Here is a 26758-nt window from a genome sequence, read left to right as displayed (position 1 = left end):
CCCTTTAAACCACCCCTTTTCATTTATCCAGCCTTTTACAATGATGTCGAGAGCACAAATGACAAATGAAACAGAATAGGTGCAAAAGTGTGGTAACAAACAGAAACAATGAACATTATCACAGCGAATAAACAATGGAAATAAAAATGATAACAGATAACAAGAACTATGACAGAATACACATGAAATAGAAAAAAAGTGCATGAAAATGATAAGGCAGGGCCATACACCTTTACGGGGCGGCTGTAGCTCAGGACGGTAATCAGAAGGTTGTTGGTTCAAATCCCCCCAGCCGCATGTCAAAGTGTCCTTGAGCACGATATTGAACCTCAAATTGCTCCCGATGAGCAGTTGGCACCTTGCATGGCAGCCTCCGCCATCAGTGTATGAATGGATGAGTTGTAAAGATAAATAGATGGCTTCAATGATCTGTTTCCCTCAGGACACAGGAAAGTAGTTCTGTTTCTGTGTAAATAACCATTTTTTGTCTAAGGTTGCTAAGAAGTGCTTTAATATGAAATTATAATGCAAGTTTCTGATCCAACCAGATATCCAAATATTTGTATTCAGGAACTCCTGTTGGCGTGGTAACATGCAGACCAATGCCTTCTGACTCTTAATAATATCATGAATTGCGTTTTGTTTGCATTGAGGGCAAATTTCAGGTATAAAAAACATAAAAATATTGCAATATTGAGAATATTATAGTTTGTCAAAAGGTTGCTGGAGAATTGTAATGGCTTTATGTGCAGTTATAACGCAGCAGCACAGAACTGTATCATCAACATAAAGATGGTTGTTACAATTTGTTGTAGAGAATGTGGTAGTGTTACTGTAGATTGTGAACAAGACAGGACTCAGTATTGAACCTTGCAGAGCACTTTTTGACAATGGTAAAAACACAGTACAATCCATTCCTACAGTCACACCTCATCCCAGAGGAAACAAAAGTTGGAGAAGAGATCTCAGTAGTGTCTCATTCATTTCTTCTAGACAACTGTGAGTTCTATGTGAGACCAAAGTGAGGCTGTGGCTGATTTCTCCTGTTGCTCAATTGTTTCTCTTGAGAAACAGGTGCACAAAATCTCAACTTGGGCTCCCTGTAAGTTTCAAAGGAGAACTCATCGAGCTCTCAGTGAAGTCTCTGGTTGTCTCAACTCTTGTGTCTCTTTTTGATCTCAGAGACATCACAGAGCTCTCTTTATGAAATCGATCTACTCTCATTCCACTCTCCTCAATTCATGTATCTCAGGTTGATCAATCTCAGAAAGAAATGTCCAGCAGGAACATTTTAAAAAAGAGATAGCCAAGTGACTGCACTACCCGCTGAAGGTGATATCAGCCAGACCCTGGCTCACCTAAGGATGACCAAAATGGTAATGCACAGTTTTTAATTTTTAAAACCAGTGTTTCGCAGCAGAAAACAACTACTACAAAAAACTACCAGGTGGAAACCTGGATGAAAGCACAGTTGTGTGCAAATTGTACAAAAAAGAATTTGCATATCATCGGAGCACTTCCAGCCTACCACCTCAATGCCAAACATGTTGCAGCTAGCACAGAGAACGCTCCTAGTTCGAGCAAGCACCGCCCCCAATCTACACTTGACAAGATGACAGGGTTCAGAGCCAAGATGAGTAAGTCCACGACTGACAAGTTAATAAACACACTGGCGAAGTGGATTGGAGTGGACTGCTGGTCATTCTCGGTGGCAGAAGATCAGGGGCTAGAAGCGGTGCAACAGATAGCGTTGTCTGACCCAACTTATGAACTGCCATGCAGAAAGACAATTTCAAACTAAATTCATCAGCTTTATAACACTGGAAAGCAAGCAAAAGTAGATTTATTGGAGAAAGCCGAATGTGTTGCTGTGACTGGGGATCATTGTAACTCGGAAAGCAATACAAATTAAGTCCATTTAAATTGAAAAATGTTGCTTCTCGTGTCAAATATCAAATAAGTGCAATGCAAAGAGTGGACATGGACTTTCCTCTCAATAACAATGCAGTAATTTGTTTATATTTGACAGTTTGCTATTATGGTATGTTAAGGGAATTTATTCATTATCTGGGCTTTCTGTCATTCTTGCAGGTACATCATGCACTATGGCACACGGGATGTATGGACATGGGTTGAGAAGGCATTTGGTGAGGAGACCATGGTCAAGTAAGTCCTCAAACAAAAGTACTGCTAAAAGATTAAAGCAATGAAATGCTCTGCATTGTTGTGCAGCTGTGTGGAACACTGCTAGACACTTCTTTAAGAAGTTTCACTGAGAAGAGACACATTAATGAACTGTCTTTACACTACCAGTGTCAGACTCAGACAAGGAGAGAGGACTCAGATGCAGAAAAGCAGATGTAATGACAGGTTTTATTTTGCTGAATTGCAACTCTTCAGAATGAATTGATAAATCAATCGCTATGAAATACTATGAACAACAGACAAGACAAACAAGACACAGAACGGAAAACGCTCCCGAAGGAGGAATCTACACTGATCTTAAATACTTGACTATAAAACTTAAAAGGAAAACAAAATCTCTCCGAAGAGGTCAGCACACAGGCTATGAAAATTATCTACACTGAGTGATGTAAAAAGGTACAACAAAAGGCGCTCCACACGGAGGAAAATAAATGGCTATCAAAACTAATAAACTGAAAATCAAAACTCTAACCAGAAACTTTAGAAACAAAAATCAATCATCCAAAGAGAACAAATTCAGAAAATAAAACTTGGCAATACTCAACTTGGGTTTTCAAAGCAAGACTGTGGACAAGGCTTCCGTATACGACTAACGACAAAATACTTAAGCGACGCAGACAGGGGAAGACAAAGACTTTATACACATGGGGGAGGGGAACACAGGTGAAAACAATCAAGGATCAGGGATGAGGTCAGACCGGGGACACAAGAGGAAGGGCAAGTGACCTGAAACGAGAGGAGAGTTACTTTTCAAAATAAAACATGAAATTCACAAGACAAAAACCCAAGACAGGACATCCCTCACCGCGGTGTGACAACCAGCTGAAATAGTCGTTACAGGTTGGTTCAGGCAATCTGCATTTTTTTTCTGAAGAGATCACTGTTGTCAGAAATGTTAAATGCTATGATTCTGTTCAAAATGTTTATTTTTTTAATTTATTAAGTGCTGCTGTCTTGTATACTAAAGATGGTGATTTTAATAAAGGCCTTTTTTCAACATTTTTGTGTCAATATATATGCTCCATAATAGCTCCAGAATTGCTCATTTTTAGTTTTTCATGTCTCACCTATTGCACCTACTGAATTTTAGGAGAAACAAATGAGAAAAATCTCAGTTTTGTCTCCCCCGTGCTGGAAAGGATCAAGCTTTGAGCAGTAAATTTATGGTTCCAGTATTGCTCATTTTTGAGAAATGTTTGAGACCAAAAAAGACTACTATAAGACTGAAATGAGAACTCTCATCATCGCTCCTTTATGGTTTTTGAGCAGTAATCCTTTAACCAATTACAGGAATTACAACCAAAACCTTCATCACTTAACCTCTGTATGAATAAAGCATGGTCAGCCGTATCAAAAGCTTTTGTTGGATCTACAAAGAGAGCAGCACAGTATTTCCCTTTATCAACAGCAGATATAATATAAGTAATTGAGCTACACTAGACTAGTGAGGACTCGATACAGGATATATTGAGAGGAATGACTTGAGCTGATTATTGACTGCAATATTACCAGATGAGTAAAATGTCAGAGTAAAAAATTCAACGTAATGAGGTATAGTGACAGCATCTAAAAAACTGACAGATGAACCTGATTAGACATAAACATGTTTAGCCCTCTTCCAGTTGTGTCTGTTCTGTACAGCTTATAGCTACACAGAGAAACATCTGAAACCAGGTTTCTGTCAGAACGAAGATATTGGGACTTTTCACTTCATCTAATGTAGATTGATTACACAGACTGATGTTCTGATATTTAAATGTATCAAACCTATGTCCTTTCTGCATTGAAAAGCATGTGAGTTAAATTATTTTGCTCTGAGTCACTGCAGGGCTTACTGACAGAATGCAGCTTAGAGCAGTGGATGGCAGGTTGATTGATTGACTGAATCCTTTATTCAGGGAAGTTCAATTGAGAGCAAGCTCTCTTTTCCAATGATGCCCTGATTACAAAACACATAAATAAACATACACAATATGATCGTAATTCACAATTACATTCAGAGTGCAGAACATTGAACAACAGGGATTTGAAACTATCTAAAGAAATAAAACGTTCAAGAGCGCTCTCTGTGAGTCATTAAACTTCTGAGGGCCATAGACCTGAAAAGCAGTCTTCCCCAATTCAGCCCTTAAATTTCGCAATGGTTGTGCAATAAACACATGTTTAGCTCTCTAATTTGTACAGGAATCAGATGTGATGTTTGTGGTGACCATTTGAGATCAAAACAGGAATATCCAATGCAGGAGCATATACTGCTAGTGGAAGCGAGGGAGTATTCTGGCAGTCATATCTTCATGCCCTGAATGCTTAACGGGGACATAGTATAAGTTCGCTACTCAAGGAGAACAGACGAGATGCTGTGTTTAAAGTCTAATACAATAGAAACAAGGGAATGGCATACGAATGAAATCAAGATTGACAGCATCTTGTAGCTGAGTATTATGAAGGGCACCTATAAACACCTAAAAAACCTACACCTAAAAAAAAGGTTACAGTTGTGAATGCTTTTATAATAATGTGGCTATTTTGTCACACACTGATGATGTAACAATGATAATATACTTCTCCTTTCCACAAACTTGCAACACTCATGCCTGTTTAATGGTGGAGGAACACAGATACCATGTGATAACAAGTGCGCTATACTATTAGCTCACAAACCTTGCCCAACATCAGAATTCTTACACAGGGATGAAAAAACAAAACAAAAACAAAAAACAGTCTTTTTTGACTCAACAAACATTGTAAAAATTCACTTAAGGACAATAGATTATTCTGCACATTTTCAGAGGCTCTCTAGATGTCTGACTACCACCAAGTAGGTTTTTTCTCTGTGAAGAAGTGCCCCAATGCACAACCAAAACTAGAAGATGATTTGTTTCCCCTGGTAGCTATGGGTTGGTACTCGCAGGTAATGGTGGAACAAACTTACCACTTACTGTGGAAACTTTTCACTGCAAGGAAAAATGAATCCTTTGATGGATGATTAAAGTGACAGAAACCAAGGACTTTTTTTTTCTGTTTTGTCACACTTTTTCCACAAATATTGAAAAAGAAACCCCTCTACTGCATGCTTGCTTCTGGCATCTAACATTAGCAAAAATGAAAATGTTGCTTTTTTTAAAAAAAAATTGTCTTTTTCCATTTTGATTGTAATACGTGCTTTGGTTACAATACAACAAAGTTAACAAATTATGAGTAAACACAATTTCATACAGAATATAAGAATACAAACATTACAATTGTACATATTGATGCACTGAAGAGGAAGGTACATCCTATCTACATTATGTTATCTCGTGTTCGAGCATCCGGTCACTACACAAAGGCATCCCTTTCCGACTTTTTCGTCCGCGTCGTCTGAGAGATCTTTGAGATCTTGGAGCTGCTGGATCGTCCTGTGCCTGTGTAAGATCCGTACAACCTGGAGGGTTTGTAGTATCCAGTGTACAGGGTTCTTCCTCTGGAGCGAGGGGACATGTATGTGCCTCCTCCATAGGCATATACCACTTGACTGTAAGACCAAAGCATAAGCAAAGGTTATTATGTGGTATGAACTCATCAGTCACGGAAAAAAAGGCTGAAGATGGATGAATTTGAATACCTTTCTGGGCAGAGCACTCGGCAGACTGTCACGGCATAAAACATAGCCCCTAAAAGGATAAGGAAACATCCCACCAATCCTAGGAATATGGGAGGTCCAAGGTCATACCTGGAATTAGTTAAAATATAAGAAGTCATCATAGAATACATCAATTTTCTCTTAATATTGTAATGTGGAATTAAAGGTGGAAATTTCTACAGTTCAAATTGTAATGTACCGTAAAATTCCTGGCCCTATACTGGAAGCAAAGGCTGTTCTGGCAACCCTGTTTATGTATAAGCAGTAGGCGGCAAGATCAGCCACACCTGTGTGCAGAGAAACCAGTGATTCAGTAATGAGGGCAAAACACGTCTGTCATTTACACACGAACACTTGTGTGTTCTGTATACTCACTTCCAGCAACATGAAACACTGCTCCGGAAAGAAGCAGCTTGTCCTTGGTTTTATCAGCTCCTCCGATATAAGTGCAGTCCATCCCAACAAAGCAAAGTACGACGGCAAAAAATCCCAGAGTTAAGCCGCACATTAGCAACCCTCGCACTCCCTGAACGTAAGCTGTGAGAAACAGAAAGAACGAGCTCAGGCGAGAGGAAAAAAAGAGGGGAATTATTGGACAGGGAAAGTTCAATTTCTAGGACTTGCTCTATTTGTCTCAGACATAAAAGACACTGATGTGAGAATGAAATCAAATCTCACAGCCAAAGCTCCTTGTATTTGCTACGGGAAGTGGACGCAACAGCGTAAGCACAGAACAGTAAGGCCAACTTAACTGAATACTGTCTTTGCAATGCCTAGAATATTTTTCTATGTTAAGTCTTTTTGAGATAAAAGTTGAGCCTCACTATCCAGTTCCAACACAAAAACATAAAGTACAGCTTTCCTGTGGCCACAGAAATTTGAATCGATATGCTTCTGCGAACGTTATGACAAAAATGTAACATTGTATCAAGCTTGTTTTATTGTATGCTCACAATTTGAGCTCTGACATTAAACTCACTGTCACCAAGAGCATTCTTCCATTGCAATGTTATTGCATATTGAACCACAGGACATATTCTTCTATTCATTCAAAAATGAAAAACCTTGAAATACAACACTAGACTGACATTATGGAGTACAATGTATGGTATTTCCTTTTGAAATGTGAATGAAAGTCTTCTAAACATTCCCACAAAACTGACATGGTGGATGACTGACCTGCCTTGATTTTAATTATTATTATTCTTTTTTTTTAATCAAAGTCAAAATGTATCTGTTTTTTTCTTAAATTTGAAGGTTTCAGACAAATTACACTCTGTCGTCTCAAGTGAGTTTGTTAGAGGCTTTAAAACTCGTCAGACCAGTCTATGTGACCTTTTCTCAACAGCAGAACTAAAGGTGATGTGAAACTGCTGAGTGAAAGACTAACAGAAATGGTATCAGGGGCTGTCATTGCTGAGGGATATTCAACATGTGGATAGCTTACGGGTGACAGCCCAGAGCACACCGAAGTCTCTGCAGTTGGTGACGGCTGTGGAATCGGAGAAACAATCCTTCCAGAGGTTGGACCAGTACCAGGCAACTTTGATGATGAAGGAGCCTCCTTGTCCTCCTATTTGGCTGATCCTCCAGAAGTCCATGGCCATGGTGCACAGGACAAACAGCCATCCCAGTGATGTGATCAAAAAGCCAAAAATTTGAATCAGGCGCTTCCTCATATCGTAAAACACTCAATCAAGGCAGGTAGCGTCCACTCAGTTGGGTCAAAAACACCCTAAAATACCTAGTCAGGGGCAGTGTGTCTGTGCTGTATGCCACTGGTGTTGATAAGGGCTCTGTAAAAGTGTGTAGGAATGTTTACTGTAAACTTTCTGGAGTGTGCCACCCACCTGAGATCATTCTCACCACCTCTTTTCCACCCCTTTCACACCCACTAACAACATTGGATATGAATTTACAGTAAAGAAAAAGCCTTGGCCTAGCCACCATAAAATATGTGATTAATTTTGTCTCGCACATTAACAGGATATTTGGATAAAGGGACACACAAAACAAATTGCAAACTTCTTCCCTCCTGAGACCTGCTGCCATAACAGAGGAGCTTGTATGACCTAAACTACTTACAAATCAGGCAAAACACAAAGTAGTCAGCAAAAACAGTTTTATTTATTTGCTTTTTTTTTTTTTATCCCCGCTTTTAGACAGACAATGCGGTCCTTGTTTGACCTTCCTCAGGTTTGCTTATTACAAAATCGTAGTTAATGGTTATGTCACAGAAGACACGAGAATCTGTGTTCGACACAGTTTTAAATATTGTCATTACAGATTAACAAAATGTGCAAGGTACTTACAGTTAAATATGCAACCAACAAAGGGAATGACTTACAAAATATTACACACTGACGCCTAAATTTATTTTAAATGATGCACAACTTAGATAAGAAAGGCCCGTTGGGACCAAATATTTTTGATCTTGGTGTCTGATTATAATACACACAATCTTAAAATTTAATGCGCAGCTTTATGTAGAACTGTCAATAATAGAATATATACTTGAGAGTAAACTGTCTCACACAACTTTAAGGGTTCAGTATGTAAGAATCTTAGCTGAGACCAGTCAGACGTCAGAATTATCAACCAAATTACAAGAAACAACAGTTTTGACGTTATGTCAAAGAAGTCTGTGTACTGTGTTGCAAAGTTATATTGAAGTTAGCATGCTAACCAGCTCGCCCCGGCTAACTCCCATCACGCTCCCAGTCCACAAAGCTGCATGTCTAACCGAGCAAGCTAGCTAAAGGCAGCAACAGTTAGAGGCATTTTGCAGTTGTGATATGCTACCACGTGTTTGTTTACAGTATCAATACGACAGGTGGGCAATTCTTACATATTGCACCTTTAAATTCATCCTCCTGGAGGAAACACGTCAGTATATTAAACGGGATTCCGAGTGAGCGACGGATCGAATTTGAGCAAATTCTGCTGGTGTTCTATATTCACATCCCTCACACATATGCATTCTTATCAAAGTGCTGCACCCTGGAGGAGTTGCTGTATTCTGGAGGCGGCCTCTGGTTTACAGACTTTGCCTGCCCTCTCGGGTAGGAGGAGATATGAGAATGTGAGGCAGCACCTTTGTAGATATAGTTTGCTTGACTGTGGCTGTGAAGAAAACACAGATGCATTTTTGTTGATGTGAATCCACAAAATTGACTCATACGGAAGATCATTAACAACATTTATCTTCTGTATATTTAAACATAGGTGATACTCATACAAACCTTTTGGTAAAAGAACCTGCGATGGAGAAGCAGAGCATGCTGCCACCGAGGATACAGAGGATAGACCCTCCCCAGCCGATAAAGAGAGCAGCTCCCAGTTCGTACCTACAGACAAACCAACCGACACTTGATGGTCATTTTTCTGAATGTATTGAGACACATTAAAAAAAATCCAGCTCTGTAGTTCCACCATGCTTACTTCTGTGCCAAAGACATGGGGTCGAAAAACTCTGATGTTATCCGGTGTGCATAGAGAGAGCAGGCTGAGAGAGAGCAAAGGCCTGAGAGACACAAGAAAAGTTGTCAAAAGTCACCTCACAGATAATCACAGAATTATAACAATCTCACTATACCTACCGCTAAGAATGAAATTTACACCAGCGAAGCAGGCAATCTTGGCTTTGTTTTTGTCAGTTCCTCCAATTTTGGTGCATTTCATTCCAACAAGGGCAAATATAGAGCCAAAAAACCCCAAGCACACGGCTGCGATCATCAGTCCCCGGCATGCCTGGATGTAGCCTGCGAAATTGAATAGATGTTGAATCAATGTAAGAGCAAAAGAGCGTCATGCTCTGTGGCTCCACCTGAACACTGCAAGGTCAATGAGATACTGACCTTGTGGCCAAGTTACACATAAAGCAAGAAATGCAATTTGTCACAAGTGCGCCTAATTGTTTTCAGACACTTTAAGGTAGAATGGTGATCGACCTGCTGTGAAACTTCCCATTCAGATGTGATTTTGAGGCAAATATTACCCTAGAAGTTGACCCCTGAAACTAGCCAACCATGGGAGAAACCGCCCGAGGTTACCAGTAAATCTCATATATGGCTTTCAAGCTCTGAGAACTAAAGCTAAACATTGACATATTAGGAGGTAAATGAGTTGTTCCTCAAAGGCTCAGCCTTAGGATATCGCTCGGTCCTGAGCAGCAGTGAACTTCAACTTGAATTTTCTAAAAGTTTAGAGAGAGAACGAGCTGAAGTTGAACATTTGGAAACTGAGGATGAATCAGAGTTAATTTAAACATAAAAAAAAAAACAAAAAAAAACCTTTTCTAAAAGTAGAGGTAGAAAGTACAGAGATGAGCAGAAAACAAATCTGACATGATGACCAAAACCACTGAGAGAGGCTCAGCCAAAGGCATAAAAGAAATCGTGCAGTAGGGAGGGTAAAAAGAGCTGACCATCCAGTGCCAGCATCGAGGGAAAATCTTTGCAGTTGGAGACTCCAGTTGAATCGGTGACACAGGTCTTCCACAGGTTGGACCAGTAGGTAGCTGTGGTGATGACGGTTCCATCCAGGGAAGACACCTTCCAGTAGTCCATCGGCAAGGTGGAGGACACCAGCACCCACCCCGAGGTAGATGAAATAAAGGCAACGATCTCCTGAAACATGCTGCTCGACCTGCCGAGGTGACTCCTCCACACTGCTGTGTGACCACCAATTAAGCTGGTGAGAACTACAATTGATTAATGGTTCCCTGGCTAGTAAAGCTTGTTGAAAATGTAGCCAGGCTCTGCACCAGTTGGTTCAATGGATACGCTATGATCAATAGTTAATGTGTGGTGGACTGTTATATTCTGTAGGGAGGAGTCTGGCCCTAAACATTAAAAACAGACCCGTGGTCTGTTTGAGTTGACCTCCACCCTTTTACCCAGTACATGTCACTGTGACTCAGTCATGGATGATGGGAACGGGAGGTCCCGGAAGTAAAACGTGTGGCGACGTCAGTAATGACGTTTAAAATTAAAACTGCTGTTGGCTCTGTGTTTTAGTGGGCATTTACACACTGCAATGGGAACCAAGTTCAAGACTCATCTGATTTGATTAATGAGTAAAAGTAACGAGAATATGGGACAAAAATACTTTGTTGAGCTTACTGAATTAAAAGTACATGCATTTTGTATCACACACTTAATGTTCACACTTGTGAAGGTAGAAAATAGTACCAGGATCTCAAATGTCCTTAATTTGATGTAACTTGCCCCCTGTGGTTTTTGAGATTATAATATATTCAGAGATTGTTTTTACCTCACAAAATATAAAACAGAATGAAAGTATTGTTGAAAATTGTTGAAGTCAATTGCAATTTACATGTTCTTCACTGGAAAATTTTGAACATAATAACGGGCCAACTTCTGGCAGCCCCAGATTAACCTCAAAGGTTCTTATTAAAAGTTATCGATATGTAATAAAAAATACGATATATAAAAAATGAATTTTGATATATGGAGGGACTGATGCCAATATATTGTCATTTCATTTGAAGAATATGATAAAAACATACAATTAATTTACATTTTGATGATACTCTGTTAGTATATATTGATAGATTTACCATATTTTTAAAAAAAAAAATATTTAAATATTACATATTTTGCATGCTTTGTGTACCAGATAATATCTTATAATATATGGTCATATTTTTAAAACAATATATGAAAAACGAGAATAATTGATGATAAGATAAATAAGCATATTACACAGTGTATAGCGTTTACACCATTTGATACGATAAAACATTGTAAGTACATTCTGAAATATATATTTCAATACATTTGAATGTGACAAATGTCAAATAGAACCCCGTGTCAGCTCTTCGTATCAGTGTGACATGAAATTACAAGGTGACTATATTGTGATTACACAGTTTAGTTGACACAAATAATGACAAAAAACAACCAAAAATGGAAAATATATTAGTTCTACATGTATGGAAAATATATTTCTGTTGTCTAACCATTCCTTCACTGTGATAGGTAATAATTAAGTTTTTTTTTCCTGAACTCAGGTTACGGTTTGCCACGTGGAGCTTCAACCAAAATTAAAAGTGCATTAGTGGCCAGGTGTTTGTGGTGCGGTCCCTGACAGGTATATTCCAGCTGTGAGGTTGTGACCGAAGGTTAGCAGGTGCATCTACGGTGCTCAACATCTGTGTCTATGTTTTAGGGGTTAATCAAGGCACTTAACTCCCAAAATGCTCCTAGGGCATGAGGGACTGTGTACATGTGTAAGAAGGAGGTATGTACAAAAAGACACAATGAAGTGTACGTCCACCACACTAAAAGTTGAATTTATTTGATGGATGATAACTCTTTTCTTATTTCTTTTTTCATATTTATATGAATTCAAATCTTGTTTTTAGATTTATTGTCGATAGTTGGAAATTGTCTGACACAGACATTGGAGACTGGGTACAGTGCAGTGAATGTTTCACTGTCCACAAGTCACCTCGCACTGCGACCTGTTGGAGCGCTAGGGGTTCCTCATAGATAGCTAAAAATAGCAGGATTGAGATAACTCATTAACAGCATGCCACTCACTCCGAGTGTCTCGGGAAGTAGAGGACTGACCCTTTCTGTTACAATACAGGGAAATGTGTTTGATAATTCAGAATGTAGGTAAGGCCATATAAAAATCAGACAAGAGGGAAATCACACTGTGAAAAGGACTCTGTTGTATTGTTATCATGTGAATGAGAGCCCCATCTGGTGGATGCACACTCTGTGGAGCAATTTTCTGTCATCACACTGCTGCCACCATTAGATAGAGCTGGAAATTGCAAAGCCACACACAATATTCTTAAATAAAGCTATTCTTTTAACAGATTTATAATAAAAGACAACAAGTTTCTGAATTCATTCTGTTACAATAAATTGGCATGTTGAAATACAACTATAGCTGCATTCTAGGCCTGCAGTGATGAATACAATACTAAAAAATAGTCATCTAATTGATAAAAACAAACACTGGACTGTATGTGTCCAATAATTATAGACAATAGGGAAAATCCAAGTGAATAAATAATGCAAAAAAAAAAAAGAAAAGAAAAAAAAGAAAAGAAAAAGGTCATTAACATATCTTCATTTACTTCCTCCCATTTTGGCCTCACTAGAAGCTTCTGTGACTCAGACACAGTCTGATATTTCCAACAAATGATTACACATTTGGCTCAGTTAATCTGTGAACCATAATCTGGAGAATTATTTATTCCTTACTTATTTTGTCTGCGTCGGGTCATAATTTGATTTCTGCTACAAATCTGTGATTATATCAGCAGCGGTTAGAGTAAAAGATTGAGTCATAAAATGAAAATCTGAGTACCGGGACATTTTAAAACCAAGACTATTTGATTAATCCACTGACAAATTGACAAGACAGATGCCAGACTATGTCCTCTGTGAGAGGTTCTTAATGACAAAAAATTTTTTGTTACCTCCATATCACTTAAAAATGACTCCTTCCTACCAGTTTGCTCCCCAGAAACTTTTAATAGTAAATAAAAAGCTATTTTCTGTATTGAATACAATGCAAAGGTGGTAAATTGTACTATAGAAAAGGGTGTTTAAGAGTCTGCTGCACTTGAAATTATTGGTAAAAAACATGCACTCAATGCTGTTTAAGATTTCAAAGAATTTCAGCAGCAGGTTTGTGGTTATCGCCCACAGATACAGGCTTTTGATACTGAGGTGATACATGTTTTTCTGTGAAATATCTCATAAGGCACCTCTACTGCATACATGCAATTTGCCACATGTTAGTAAACAGGTTGCATTTACATGCTGTTCATGCTGTTCCTGTCCGTGAAAGCTGCTAACTGAGACAAGTGCGTCATGCAACACTATGAAAACACAAGCAGATACTGTATGCGGTCGCTGAGAGATTATTTTAGTTTTACCTTCCAGCTTTAGGATGGTATGATGTGGCCTGCAGTGCAACGCTCCGATGGCATTTCCAGCACAGTTGTTCCAAAGACCCTGGAGCACCCAGGTTGCCGTGATGACTGAGGATGCCCGGCTGGTGGCCCTCCATTCATTGGACACCGTGGCACCGATAGTGGCACCCAGCCCAGCCAGGCCGCTGACAAAAGCTAGAATCTGCATGCTCGACATTTGGAGCTTTACGATATGTGTAAAATCTTTCAAATTAAAGAAAAATAGGAGAAAATAACAATCCCTCCGGGCTGTCAAATTACACTGTGGACATGTGTTTCATTGAGATGATTTACAGATGGGACGTCCAGCATCTCTTGAGGCAGGGGATGGACCCAGATGTCCAAAAGTGAGCTAGTAAGGGAAGTGAAAATGAGCTGGAAGTTAGTCATTCACTTTTGGTGAGCAGTGTCTGAAAAGCTTCAGGTTTTTGGTAAAGAAAAAAAAATAAGTTCAAGTATCATATTAACATCAGAAACAACAAAGGACTAATCAGTAATCTTCAAAACAAGACGCAAGGTGACAAAGTCCAGGTACTGGTTCATCTATTTCTGCACAGAGTATTCAGGAACTGAATGACTAATGATTGCCAGCTCATTTGTGAATGTGTATGTTGTTTTTAGATGCTCACTTTTCTCACCCAGGAGTGCTTTCATCTACGATAGAAAAGGGAGAAGATGGTACATTTCTTTTTGTAATTCTCTACAAACAGGCAGCTATTTAAAAACCATCATTACATTTGTGGAAGTGTCATGCATTGCATTTACACAACAAAGCGCTCAAGCAGTTGATGTCTGTAATTTTCATAATAGGAAAATAACAGATGATTCATATGTGGAAGTTTTATTTAAAGGTCTTTTTGTTTGAAATACAGTATAAGGTAAGTCATGGGCAAAAGAGTGTCATTTAATTCTTTCCTTGAAAAATAAAAATATGTATTATATCTCCCTCTGTGTCCTGAATATCAACATAGATGACATTTGACTAACTGGATGAGGCCTGGGAGGAAGTCCTGTCATAGCAGATAGAAGGAGACCAATTCTACTCATTGTCAGGCTCATCATTTCATTTTGGGTCACTACTAGAATAAGTTTACATGCTTTAGGGCTCAAAAATCACGTCAGTGTGTCCTCATACTGTGTCACCCCTCTGTCTGAAACTCTCTGTTTTAGCTCCTGTCTCTTTAAGCCGCCCCTCCTGGATGCACAGTCTGCTCTGACTGAAGGAAAGGGAAGAAAAAAATGAAAAAGCATCAGCGATCCCCTTTAAACTGGACAATCTTTAATTTGAATAAATTGCTTAGGATACAATACAGCCTGTAAAAGTAAGATGACTTTCAGTGCACCTTGTCATACCACAACCAATGCAGTACTCAATGGTAACATCTACAGACTACAAAGTTATAATCAAACAATGGATGCAAGTTTTCTTTTTCCCCACAAAACTTTACTGAAACAAAAATAGGTACGCAGCGATTATGTAAAATTAACTTGATGAAGGGAGGGGGAAGATAAAAAAAACAAACCAAAATGTGACTGACAAACCTTGTAAGGGTTACATTTTCTAAACATATATTTAGGTTGGCTCTTATATTTGTAGCTGAAATACACTTTTACAGAAATCAAATCAAGAGGGTTGGGTTTCTTTAAACATAATCAGGACAGCAAGAATTCATATTCTATTAATCAAAAAGGAAGAAAAAAACATTTGTTACCTGAATGGAGTTAGAGGTGACTTGACAGATTAAGAATTGACGTACCACACACAGCAAAATTCTCAAATCTACAAGTTGTTTTAGTCTGTCATTTATGGAAGAGGATTAGGGCCACATGTGAAATTTTGACCTTTTTCTGACTGTATTCTGTCTTTAATGTCAGAATTATGAGATTAAAGTCAGAATTATGAGATTAAAGTCAGAATTCTGACCTTTTTCTGAGTTTAATCTCAGAATTCTGACCTTATTCTGAGATTAATCTCAGAATTCTGACCTTATTCTGAGTTTAATCTCAGAATTCTGACCTTATTCTGAGTTTAATCTCAGAATTCTGACCTTATTCTGAGTTTAATCTCAGAATTCTGAACTTTTTCTGAGTTTAATCTCAGAATTCTGACCTTATTCTGAGTTTAATCTCAGAATTCTGACCTTTTTTTTTTTTTTTTTTAACTTTTTATTTATTTTGCATTTTTTCTCCTTTTTCCCCACAAACAAAATCAAGTGCACAGCAATGCAAACTCCAACCTGGGAAAGAGAAAACTAAAGTAAAATTAAAAAAGGATGGGGGGGGGGCACCCCACTCTTGTTGCAGCTGTTATCACTGTCCATTAGGTCTGTTGTGTGTTTGACCCATCTTTTTTCATATACATAGTCCATTTATGCCACTGTTGGTCCAGGGTCCCTGCTTTCATTCTGAGATAGTAAGTCAGTCTTTCCATCGAGTAAATCTCCTCAGCAATATCCAGCCACTGTTCCAGACTTGGGGGAGTCACTTTTCAGCCAGTTTCTTCTTATGGCCTTTTTACGTGCCAAGGTAAGTAGTTTGAAAAGATGCAAGTCTTTCTTTTGAATAATACCTCCAGGAATCAAGCCCAAGTAGGGTCCCTGGGTATCCTGTAAGAAAAGATCTCTTCCAGAATCTGAACTACACTGTCCCAGAACCCCTGCAATTTTTCACATGACCAAAAAACATGCATGTGATTGGCACTCATCTGCCCACATTGTCTCCAGCATTGCTGCTGTTCACCTAATTGTTTCTTTTTTAAGTGTGGTGTAATGATGAAGCAAATTTAATTCCTCAATCCAAACTCCCTCCATCTTTTAGAGCTGGTGGATGTTTGTTGAGTTTGTTCAGTTCTAGCTCCCATTTCCATTTTATATATAATGAGTCCCTTCGATTTCGTTTTTGTAGACCTCTATACAATTAGAATTCTGACTTTCAAAATCAGAATTCTGACTTTAATCTCATTTTAAAGTCAGAATTCTGACTTCAAAGATTTTTCTGTCTTTAATGTCAGAATTCTGACTTCAAAGCTTTTTCTGTCTTTAATGTCAGAATTCTGAGATTAAAGTCAGAATTCTGAGATTAAACTCAGAATAAAGTCAAAATTCTGAGAATATAGTCCAAATTATGACTTTAATCTCAGAATTATGACATTAAAGACAAAATACAGTCAGAATAAGGTCAGAAATCTGACTTGAATCTCCAAATTCTGACTTTTAAAGTCAGAATTCTGACTTTAATCTCAGAATTCTGACATTAAAGATAAAACACAGTCAGAATAAGGTCAGAAATCTGACTTGAATCTCCAAATTCTGAGATTAAAGACAGAATTCCGACTTTTAATCTCAGAATTCTGAGTTCAATCTCAGAATTTTGAGATTGAAGTCAGAATTTTGAGATTAAAGATAGAATTCTGACTTTTAATCTCAGAATTCTGAGTTCAATCTCAGAATTCTGAGATTGAAGATCTGATCTCAGACTTTAAAAGTCAGAATTTGCAGATTCAAGTCAGAATTCTGACCTTATTCTGACTGTGTTTTGTCTTTAATGTCAGAATTCTGAGATTAAAGTCAGAATTCTGAGACTAAAGTCGGAATTTGGACTATATTCTCAGAATTCTGACTTTATTCTGACTTCAATCTCAGAATTCTGACTTTTAAAGTCAGAATTCTGAATTTAATCTCAGAATTCTGAGATTGAAGTCAGAATTCTGACTTTAAAAGTCAGAATTTGGAGATTCAACTCAGAATTCTGACCTTATTCTGACTGTGTTTTGTCTGTAATGTCAGAATTCTGAGATTAAAGTCAGAATTCTGAGAATAAAAGTGAGAATTCTGAGATTAAAGTGAGAATTCTGAGAATGAAGTGAGATTCTGATTGTATTCGGACTTTATTCTATGTTTAATCTCCGAATTCTGACTGTAGTCTGACTTTATTCTGAGTTTAATCTCATAATTCTGACTTTTAAAGTCGGAATTCTGAGTTTAATCTCATTTATTCCAAGAATAAAGTACAGTGTAACTCAAAAAAGTCTTTTTAAAAGTGATTTAAAAGATGATAGTTACAATAAGTTTGCTTTTCTTAATTCATGGGAGGAGATCCCATCTAACTTTATTGTTCTTAAAACAAGCAGTCTTCTGCAGGAGACTTTTAAATAATCTGGTAGATTTTTGTTGACTTTGGAGACTATCATATATCAAAAATTCCTTAACAATTTAACAAATACCCGAAAAGTTAATAACACATTAGTTTTTAACAACAACTAAATTAAACACTTGGACTAAATCCCCCACATACCTTAAAGTATGGGTAAATACCTGCTTTGGGTAAGAAAGTACTGTACAGAGATCACGACATGAAGAGGTGATGGAGACTTCAGTCTGCCAATCACCGGGCAGGTGGGCGGGATCACGCGGCGCCCCGTTCACCTGACAGCTAGACAGTATGCGCGTGCTGTAGTAATCCTGTCCTGAATGTCAGTAGGTGCGATACTGAGACCTGACAGCAGCTGTTCTCTCACTGTTTCCTTCCTCTCAGACTTTATCGATACACACTCCCTGACAAAACAGCCAGCAGGGAAAGTCTCCAGGTCGCTTTTACTGTTTGTGGGCATGGAACATGTGCGGAAGGAGGCGAAGGATAATCCGTCGGCTTCAGCTAATCTTCTCTCCAAGATTTTCTTCTGGTAAGAGAAACCGGTCCACAGTCACAGCCGTGTTTGACATGAGTTGAATGGAGAGCGGTCCTGTGTGACAGTTTGTGGCCACTTCAGACAGCTTGTCCCCGGGATGTGATGGCAGGTGGCGAGCATCCGTCCGTGGAGACACGAACCATAATGAGGAGAGAGCTCAGGATGTTTCGGTGTCAATGTGTTAACCCACAAGCAGAGTTGTGCAGAGTAATTCTACTGTAATGTTTCAGTAGGGAGGTAAGTTGCAGTGCTCCAGTACATTAGGCCAATTCAGCACAAGTATTGAAACTCTTACTTGAATGGTCACGATGTAGAGGAAATTCAGTTTTTATATATACAATACCACTGAGGTAATGACACAGAGCAGTATTTATTTTTCCCATAACAGAATAAACAAGCTGTTCTCAGAGGACTACTAGGTCCCCAGAACACTGTTTGAAGATAGAAAGGTGGCATGGTCCACCGCATATAAACAAAGTAAACCAGCATGACGTTGTGTTGTCCTTCAAGAATGAATAGAGTTTGTTTATATAGTTTGATTAATTAAAAGTTCTTCCTCAAGACTACATAGCGCACCTTTAAATGGAACTATACTTATGACCTGAATTATTTAGAGCTCGATTGATGAGATGAGATGTGTGGTAGCCATGTGTCCCTTGCTGGGGATTTTCATGCTTTCTCAACAAGGTTTAATGATCGAGATCAATTGTTTAGTCTGTAAAATGTAAAAAAAAATCGTCCAAAATGATGTCTTTAAATTGCCAAGGACTCTTCATTTACTTGTAAAGACAAAGAAAAGCAGCGAATCCTCGCATTTAAGTAGCTGCCACCAGCAAATGTTTGACAGTATTGATGGCCAAATGACTGAAACAATAAATCGATTTTTAAAATTAATGAATTTTCCTCTATTGGAGATAGAGGAAGATTGGAAGAGATTACTTACTATAATGATAAGTTATTTCCAACTACTGAACAGACTTTCATATGCATTATCTCTAGTTGGTTGACTCCCTTGTTCAGAATTGGATACAAGAGGAAGTTGGAGGAAGATGACATGTATAACGTGCTTCCTGAGGATGCATCAGATAGACTCGGGGAGGAGCTACAATGGTAAGACACTGAATCACCACCGAGATCTGTTATCTGTTACATAATGTACCGAAATTCAACCTGCCAAGTATCAGACCAGCATTCAACCCAAGTCAGGGTTCAATCAGCGTTGAATGCGTAGACAATATTCACACAAAGGCCATTTTCCTCTGACATCATCCTCAGGGTGGGAAGCTCAATAGTTAAGCTGTTGTGTTCCAGGTTGCATGTTGTATACATGTAGGAAATCTGACAAATTGTTTGCATTTCAACACTTCCAATTGATCAGTAGCCGAAAAGACAATGGATAATGACAATCTGGAGGGACATTGGGACACATTTCAATGTTTCAAGGTAAAACAACATATAACCAATTAGCTTCCTAACCACAATCCTAGCTAACATCAACTAGCTAACTGTTTGGTATTGTCACAAAATGTTCACCATCCATTGCCTTTCAGTTGATGATCAATCAATTAGCGGTGAAAGGATAACAATTTTCAGATTCAGATTCAGAATACTTTATTAATCCCTGGGGGAAAATTGTTTTTGTTCCAGATGCTCCGTGTAAAGTAAAGATAGAAATATAGCATGAATGGAAACAAGAGATAAAGATAAAGATATAAATACAATAGTAAAGTAGACGATAACATAAAATAATAAAGTAGACAATAACATAAAAAATAAAGTAGACAATCTCAAGTATTTGTCAGGGTCCATACATTTATAAGACTCTGACGTAACCCTGAGCGTGACGTCAGCCTGTTTTGCTCCAGCTAAAGCCTGCTCAGACATGATTGGTTAATGCAACTGGGACTACAAATGGACTATAAACAGAAACCAGAACACTTCCGATATTGAAATCTTGTCCCTTGCTCACAGATTCCTCAATCATATGCAGGTATATTTTTAAAAAAAGATTAACCGCTTGTTATTTTAATTATTTATTTAATTTAAATAAGAGAGCCCCTTCTTTTTCTTGAATTTCACGCAACTTCAAGGCCCTTTCCCTGAAGGATAGTAGCAGTTTTGGACACACAGAAGACCACATCCACAACTTTAGCAAAGGCCTATTACTCAGAACTATCATTAGCACACAACATAACAAACAGCAGTCATATGACATTACCCCCCTTTCCACTGGGAGAAAATCATATGTGTGCTAGTCAACCGTGGATGTCCCAATCACTAACTCGCCCCTCTTAGCCAAGAGACCTTGGAATAGGGGACAGAACGGCCCCCTCTGGTATCAGGGTTGACTTTGTGCTTGGAGGTGAGCCCACCTAAATATAGACGGTACTTCTGACATCACGTGAGAGTGTGCTACTCCCCGCACACTAATCCTAGTGCCTCTAGTAGGGGCTGTCACTTTGAGTTGAGAGCTTGGTTTTCTTGTTTGGTCAAGTCAAGTTTTTTGACATTGATCACTGGACTTTAATACACTTTAGACCTGTTTCTGTTAATGTTTTCTTGGACAGGATAATAGGGCAGAGCTGGGGTTCCCCAGTGACCTTAAGAACATCTCTGTTCCTGACAGGTTATACGATCCTATGGCCCTAAATGAATTATGATCACTATTGCGTTGTGGAGCTGTTTACAGCTACTTATGAGGTGGCCAAAATGTCAATTTGAGAGTTGTACTGTGTGTACTGTCTAATTGAGGGGTGAACAGTACTCAAAATAGAGGAGTATGATGCAAGTACTGCACACAAGACGGATGATGGATGTTAGATACGGCAGCTGCAGTAACATGGGGTCTTTCTTTATGGTTCATGTCCAGTCAGAATTAAATCAAATATAAAAGCTTGAAATAGAGAGTATTGTTACTATTTTGTCTTTGCATTGACTACCTCAGTTAACACACATGTAACATCTTTATACTGCAAAGCGCAGTGGCCATTTAACCTATTAGCTAATGTTAGCATTCTACCACGTTCAAGTTAACATTAGCATTTGATAACATCCAGTGTGTTTAACCTCCTAAGATGTGCGCTGATATATTAGAGATAGAATTAAAATGTACATCTTTCTGATTGTATTTTGTAAGACTATAACACAGTAATGTTAGCTAGGAAGTGACAGAATGCTAACATTAGCTAACCGGTTGTAAAATAGGTGAAATATGAATATAAATTATTTTTCTTGGGATTTCTTTTGAGAAACATTGTTTCGTGCTACAGTGCATTATTGTGGTTACCACTGCATAATTAAAGATTATTAACTTGAAATAACAATTGATTTTTTTCTTACTTTTAAAAGGTACTGGGACAGAGAAGTTCAACAGGCGGCAAAAGATCTGCGCCCACCCAAACTCAGCAAAGCGCTTGTTCAGTGCTATTGGAAATCATACTCATTTATTGGAATGTACATTTTTATAGAGGTACAGTTCAATCTCACAGTGAAACTCAATGTCTACAGAGAACAATGCTGCATTAAGAATTCATTTTCGTTGTAATAGTGAGTGTCTGCATATCTGCTTTACACCTCATTTTCTATCAGGAGGTTATCAAAGTCATTCAGCCGGTGCTACTAGGGAAAATAATTGAGTACTTCGAGAGTTATGACCCCAGTAACACGGCTGCAGTCTACGAGGCCTACAGCTATGCTGCAGGCATCTCACTGTCCACTGTCAGCTTGGCCATTCTTCATCATCTCTATTTCTACCATGTCCAGCGGGCAGGCATGAAGATTCGTGTGGCCATGTGCCACATGATCTATCGGAAGGTCAGTCATTACAAGACATCTATGAGTGAATGTTATCCTCTTGTCATTTACCTGTGGTGTGTTGGACCTGATTTGACACCTTTGTTCCACAAAGGCTCTTTGTCTTAACAGCAAAGCGTTTGCCAAAACTACCACAGGACAAATTGTAAACCTCTTATCCAATGATGTCAACAAATTCGATGAGGTAATTTTTAGAAATTATTCATGATTATTTGTCTGATGTTTTGCATGTGACTCACTCATTTACTTTGTTTTTCTCTCTCCAGGTAACCTTGTATTTGCACTTTTTGTGGATTGGTCCTCTACAAGCAGCAACCGTGATAGTGTTGTTGATGTATGCGATTGGACCATCGTGCCTTGCAGGAATGGCCGTCTTCTTTATCCTAATGCCAATTCAGACTTTATTTGGACGGTTGTTCTCTACTCTAAGGTTTGTAGGCTTGTTATACCAGATTTATCAAATATTGATAACAGATGTCTCTACTTATGAAATGTTTCTGTCACATGTTGCATTTTTGTATGTCTGTGTCTGTTGTTTTAGGGCTGAAACAGCGGTTTTAACCGATGACAGAATACGCACGATGAATGAAGTCATCTCTGGGATCCGTGTTATAAAGATGTATGGGTGGGAGAAGCCTTTTGCTGCTTTGGTCGATGAGGTCAGAAGGTAGATCAATTCCTCCTTGAAAATTTTAATTGTAATCAGATGAAGTTTTACAGTATTGATAAAATAGTGTAGGCTATATTTGCATAAAAAATAAGCTGTCTTCCCTTTTTATGAAAATTGAATAGAAATTTATCAGCATGTTTTTGTAATTAAAATAAACAGGGACAGTTTCAAAATCAAAAATACATGTTTTTCATCTGACCTATAAGACTATTTAACATTGTAGCTCAAGAAGGCTCATGTTACAGCTCAAATGAAGAGGCTAATGTTACGGCTCAGTTGAGGAGGCTAATGTTACAGCTCAGTCGAGGAGGCTAACGTTACAGCTCAGTTGAGGTGGCTAACGATACAGCTCAGTCATGAAGGCTAACGTTACAGCTCAGTTGAGGAGGCTAACGTTACAGCTCTGTCAACAAGACTAACTTTACTGCTCAGTCAAGTAGGCTAATGTTACAACTCAGTTGAGGAGGCTCACGTTACAGCTCAGTCAAGAAGGCTACAGCTCAGTTGAGGAGGCTAACTTTACAGCTCAGTCAAGGAAGCTAATGTTACAGCTCAGTCAAGAAGACTAACTTTACATCTCAGTCAAGCAGCTCACATTACAGCTCAGTTGAGGAGGCTAACGTTACAGCTTAATCAAGAAGGCTAATGTTACAGCTCAGTCAAGAAGGCTAATTGTTTTTTAGATTTTTGGGGTGAACTGTCCCTTTAAACAGGATTTACTGACAGCATGTCTTGTTACCATTACAGAAAGGAAATCTCCAAAATCATGAAAAGCTCCTACTTGCGAGGCCTGAACATGGCGTCTTTCTTTGTGGCCATCAAGATCATCGTCTTCATCACTGTCCTTGTCTACGTACTGACAGGAAACCAGTTGTCTGCTAGTAAAGTCTTTATGGCAGTTTCTCTCTACGGAGCGGTCAGACTCACCATCACGCTCTTCTTTCCCTATGCCATCGAGAAGGTCTCTGAGTCTCTCATCAGCATTAGAAGGATAAAAGTAAATACACAACAGACTTAGGCCACATTTCGAACCTGTGTGTGTGTGAATTACTACAGAAACTGAAACTATGAATGCAATTTTTTTTTCTCTCAGAGTTTTCTTCTGCTGGATGAAATAGACCCTCAGCATCAGTGGCTTCCTGTGGCAGAGAAGAAGGACTGTATGGTGAAGATTCAGGATTTAATATGCTACTGGGATAAGGTGAGAATTATTGTGGACAATATGTGCTTGCTTTTTTTATCAATGCATTGCTTGACTTACAAATGCATCAACCCTTAGACCTGAGCTGCATAAGTAAACCCGACTTGAACAGAGTACTGCATAGTTACTACATTAATTTTAATTTGACTTTTTCTTACAGATGCTAGAGGCTCCAACTTTACAGAACGTGTCTTTCACAGTGAAGCCAGAGCAGCTCCTGGCAGTGATTGGACCTGTTGGCGCTGGAAAGGTCAGGTCTGTTCTAGTTCTTGCCTTAGGTTAATAGTGCGCGCACACATGGTTGTAAAGCGGAGACATTTTAAATAACTCAAAACTGTTTATAATAAAATGTTATCAACTGTATTACTTAGAGAGGTATAGTGTTGAGTTAGTGCCAGCAGCCAGCAGTTGAATGCCAAATAAAAGGCCACAGGGACCATTAAATCTGACAGATACATTAGAGACATAATTTTGATTTGTGGGAAATACCAATATTCATCTATTTTACCATAAATAAATCCCCAACTCTGTTGTGGAATGATAATAATGCTAGCATTTCTTTGTTAGTAGCCTAGCTAGTTGCTAGTTAGTTAGCTTGTGTGCAGGCAGCAGAGTTTGTTTTTTATTCATTTTCATGTTCTTAACTGAAATGCTGTTTAGTGAATTGTCTTATTGGAAAACACATAGGCTTTCTTCTTTTGCTAGCTTCAACTAGCTTGGCTCTTTCCAGAGTAAAGATACACCTACCAAAACCTCTAAAGCTCACTAACTAACATGTATGTAAGTTTGTTGTTTGTTACACACAGAGGAACGACAGTTTGTGTTAGGAGGCCAAATTTCTGCAGCTATTTCTTTGTCAACATTGTTTATCCTATGCTAAGCTGCCTGCCTCCTGACTTCAGCTCCGTCCTCAGTTCTTGTGGTTTCGCGCTTCTCATCTAACTCTCAGCAGGAAAGTGATGTTTTTTTGTCCTGTATTTGTGTATGTCAGTCTTCTCTCCTCAGTGCCATCCTGGGAGAACTGAGTCAGGAGAGTGGCGTGGTCAAGGTCAGAGGAGAGCTGACATATACATCTCAGCAGGCCTGGATTTTACCTGGCACGATTCGAAGCAACATCCTTTTTGGCAAAACACTCAACCCCCAGAAGTATGAAAGAGTTCTGAGAGCCTGCGCCCTCAAGAGAGTGAGAATCATTTTTTTGTCATGTTCTTGATTATAACGCTACATTTTCATACTGTGTAGATCAGTTGATAGAAAGCCCATCTAGCTTGTACTAAGTCTGGTAAGGGTTGCATTTGGACCCTGTTCAGGACATGGACCTATTGCCAGGTGGTGACTTGGCGATGGTTGGGGACAGAGGGGCCAACCTCAGTGGAGGCCAGAAGGCAAGGGTCAGCTTGGCAAGGTGTGCTGGATAACAAAACAGACGTGCACTTTTCCTTTGGTGTCCATTATCTCTGATAACCTGCATATGTGTGTATTTTAGAGCAGTTTATCAGGACGCAGATATCTACCTTCTGGATGACCCACTCAGTGCTGTGGACGCTGAAGTGGGAAAGCACCTTTTCGAAGAGTAAGTCTTGTTGATTTCCAGCGAAACTTACATATCGTGTTTTGCTGTTATAATGTGTTATTCTTTTCTACATTAATAAAATATGTGTTTTCTTCAGGTGCATTTGCGGACTTTTGAGGAAGAAGCCTCGTATCTTGGTCACTCATCAGCTCCAGTATCTGAAGGCTGCAGATGAAATTCTGGTCTTAAAGGAGGTGTGTGTGTGTGTGCGTGTGTGTGTGTGTGTGTGCGTGCGCGTGTATGTGTGTGTATATTTGTTTGTGTTTGTGAGAGTTTACATGTAAAGAGAACTGCTCAGGTGGTGATAACGCATCATTTCAGTACATCAAACAAGCCAACGCAAGTTGTTACCGATGCTCCATTTCTGCCACGAATAATTGCTAATCTTGTAGCATCACTTATGTTGCTTAGTTCAGTAAGTTCCAGTGATGCTACTGCCAAAATCTATATTTTGAAAATAAAATCACTCACCCCGTGTAGACTTGACGCAACAAATTGTAACTTCCTGGAGAAACACAGTAGAATGAATGTTGAGTCTCATCCCAAGATAGTCAAATACTGATTGTTTGGGTTGGCAACTCGGGTTGGACATCAACCCAAAGCGTAACGTTCACATATTAGTGTGAAATTTTACCTCACTGATACAACCCCAACAAAACTGTCTTGGAAGTACTATGATAAAGCAACACTGTTTTATTGGAGTCAGCATTTGTTTGTGTTTCTGTTAGAAATAGTTACTACTTGATTGAAAAATGCAAAAATACGCTCAAATAGTAACAATTCTAACATTTAGGAAAAACAGTGCAGCATTCCTGAATACATGATGTCCAGCCTGCAGTGCTGGCGTTGTGGGGTAAATGAATGCTTCAATACTGCATCATAGATTTTCTCTTAGACTGAGACTGAGAGATGGAAATTGGTGCCAACTAGAGGTGCCACTACACACAACCTGGGGATGAGACTCAATTCTCACTTATCTTTCTCCAGGAGGTTACAACTTGTTGCTTTAAAAAGTATGTTGTCACCTGAG

General features: G+C 38.8%; 3 protein-coding genes across 16 annotated transcripts in view; 1 reads left to right on the top strand and 2 right to left on the bottom strand.

The window, feature by feature from the left end:
* Window positions 1–5108: 5108 nt before the first annotated feature.
* LOC119025962 (claudin-10) lies at window positions 5109–26391 on the bottom strand. 2 transcript variants are annotated; one of them, XM_037110011.1, is made up of 5 exons: window positions 26200–26391; window positions 6203–6364; window positions 6027–6114; window positions 5810–5917; window positions 5109–5719 (listed from the first exon to the last, which is right to left on the bottom strand). In XM_037110011.1, the coding sequence occupies exons 1-5, from the start codon at window positions 26318–26320 to the stop codon at window positions 5524–5526; spliced, it is 675 nt and encodes a 224-aa protein (XP_036965906.1). In that variant the 5' UTR covers window positions 26321–26391; the 3' UTR covers window positions 5109–5523. The 2 variants fall into 2 exon arrangements, with proteins under 2 accessions (XP_036965906.1, XP_036965905.1); XM_037110010.1 differs by lacking the exon at window positions 26200–26391 and adding an exon at window positions 7275–7506.
* Window positions 7941–14125, bottom strand: LOC119025961 (claudin-10-like). Of its 2 annotated transcripts, XM_037110007.1 has the most exons (6): window positions 13749–14125; window positions 10254–10499; window positions 9427–9588; window positions 9269–9350; window positions 9070–9174; window positions 7941–8950 (listed from the first exon to the last, which is right to left on the bottom strand). In XM_037110007.1, exons 1-6 carry the CDS (start codon window positions 13960–13962, stop codon window positions 8794–8796), a joined length of 966 nt encoding a protein of 321 aa, XP_036965902.1. In that variant the 5' UTR covers window positions 13963–14125; the 3' UTR covers window positions 7941–8793. The 2 variants fall into 2 exon arrangements, with proteins under 2 accessions (XP_036965902.1, XP_036965903.1); XM_037110008.1 differs by lacking the exon at window positions 10254–10499.
* The window catches only part of LOC119025958 (multidrug resistance-associated protein 4-like), a 71940-nt gene continuing 59372 nt past the window's right edge, over window positions 14191–26758 (top strand). For 2 of the 12 annotated variants that reach the window (XM_037110002.1, XM_037110003.1), the window contains exons 1-14: window positions 17744–18465; window positions 19471–19581; window positions 21820–21940; window positions 22060–22284; window positions 22379–22468; window positions 22551–22714; window positions 22826–22951; window positions 23702–23951; window positions 24048–24155; window positions 24316–24405; window positions 25147–25338; window positions 25466–25560; window positions 25642–25728; window positions 25826–25922. In XM_037110002.1, the coding sequence (XP_036965897.1) occupies window positions 18254–18465; window positions 19471–19581; window positions 21820–21940; window positions 22060–22284; window positions 22379–22468; window positions 22551–22714; window positions 22826–22951; window positions 23702–23951; window positions 24048–24155; window positions 24316–24405; window positions 25147–25338; window positions 25466–25560; window positions 25642–25728; window positions 25826–25922 (1968 nt within the window). In that variant the 5' untranslated portion in view covers window positions 17744–18253. Of the gene's footprint in view, window positions 14316–17743; window positions 18466–18552; window positions 18709–19470; window positions 19582–21819; window positions 21941–22059; window positions 22285–22378; window positions 22469–22550; window positions 22715–22825; window positions 22952–23701; window positions 23952–24047; window positions 24156–24315; window positions 24406–25146; window positions 25339–25465; window positions 25561–25641; window positions 25729–25825; window positions 25923–26758 lie in introns of those variants that run through there. The other 10 variants (XM_037109993.1, XM_037109995.1, XM_037109997.1 and 7 more) reach the window with 9 other exon arrangements.

This window comes from Acanthopagrus latus, chromosome 9 (genome assembly GCF_904848185.1).
Source record: "Acanthopagrus latus isolate v.2019 chromosome 9, fAcaLat1.1, whole genome shotgun sequence".
Lineage (NCBI taxonomy): Eukaryota > Metazoa > Chordata > Actinopteri > Spariformes > Sparidae > Acanthopagrus > Acanthopagrus latus.
This window is presented reverse-complemented; position numbering and strand designations above follow the sequence as displayed.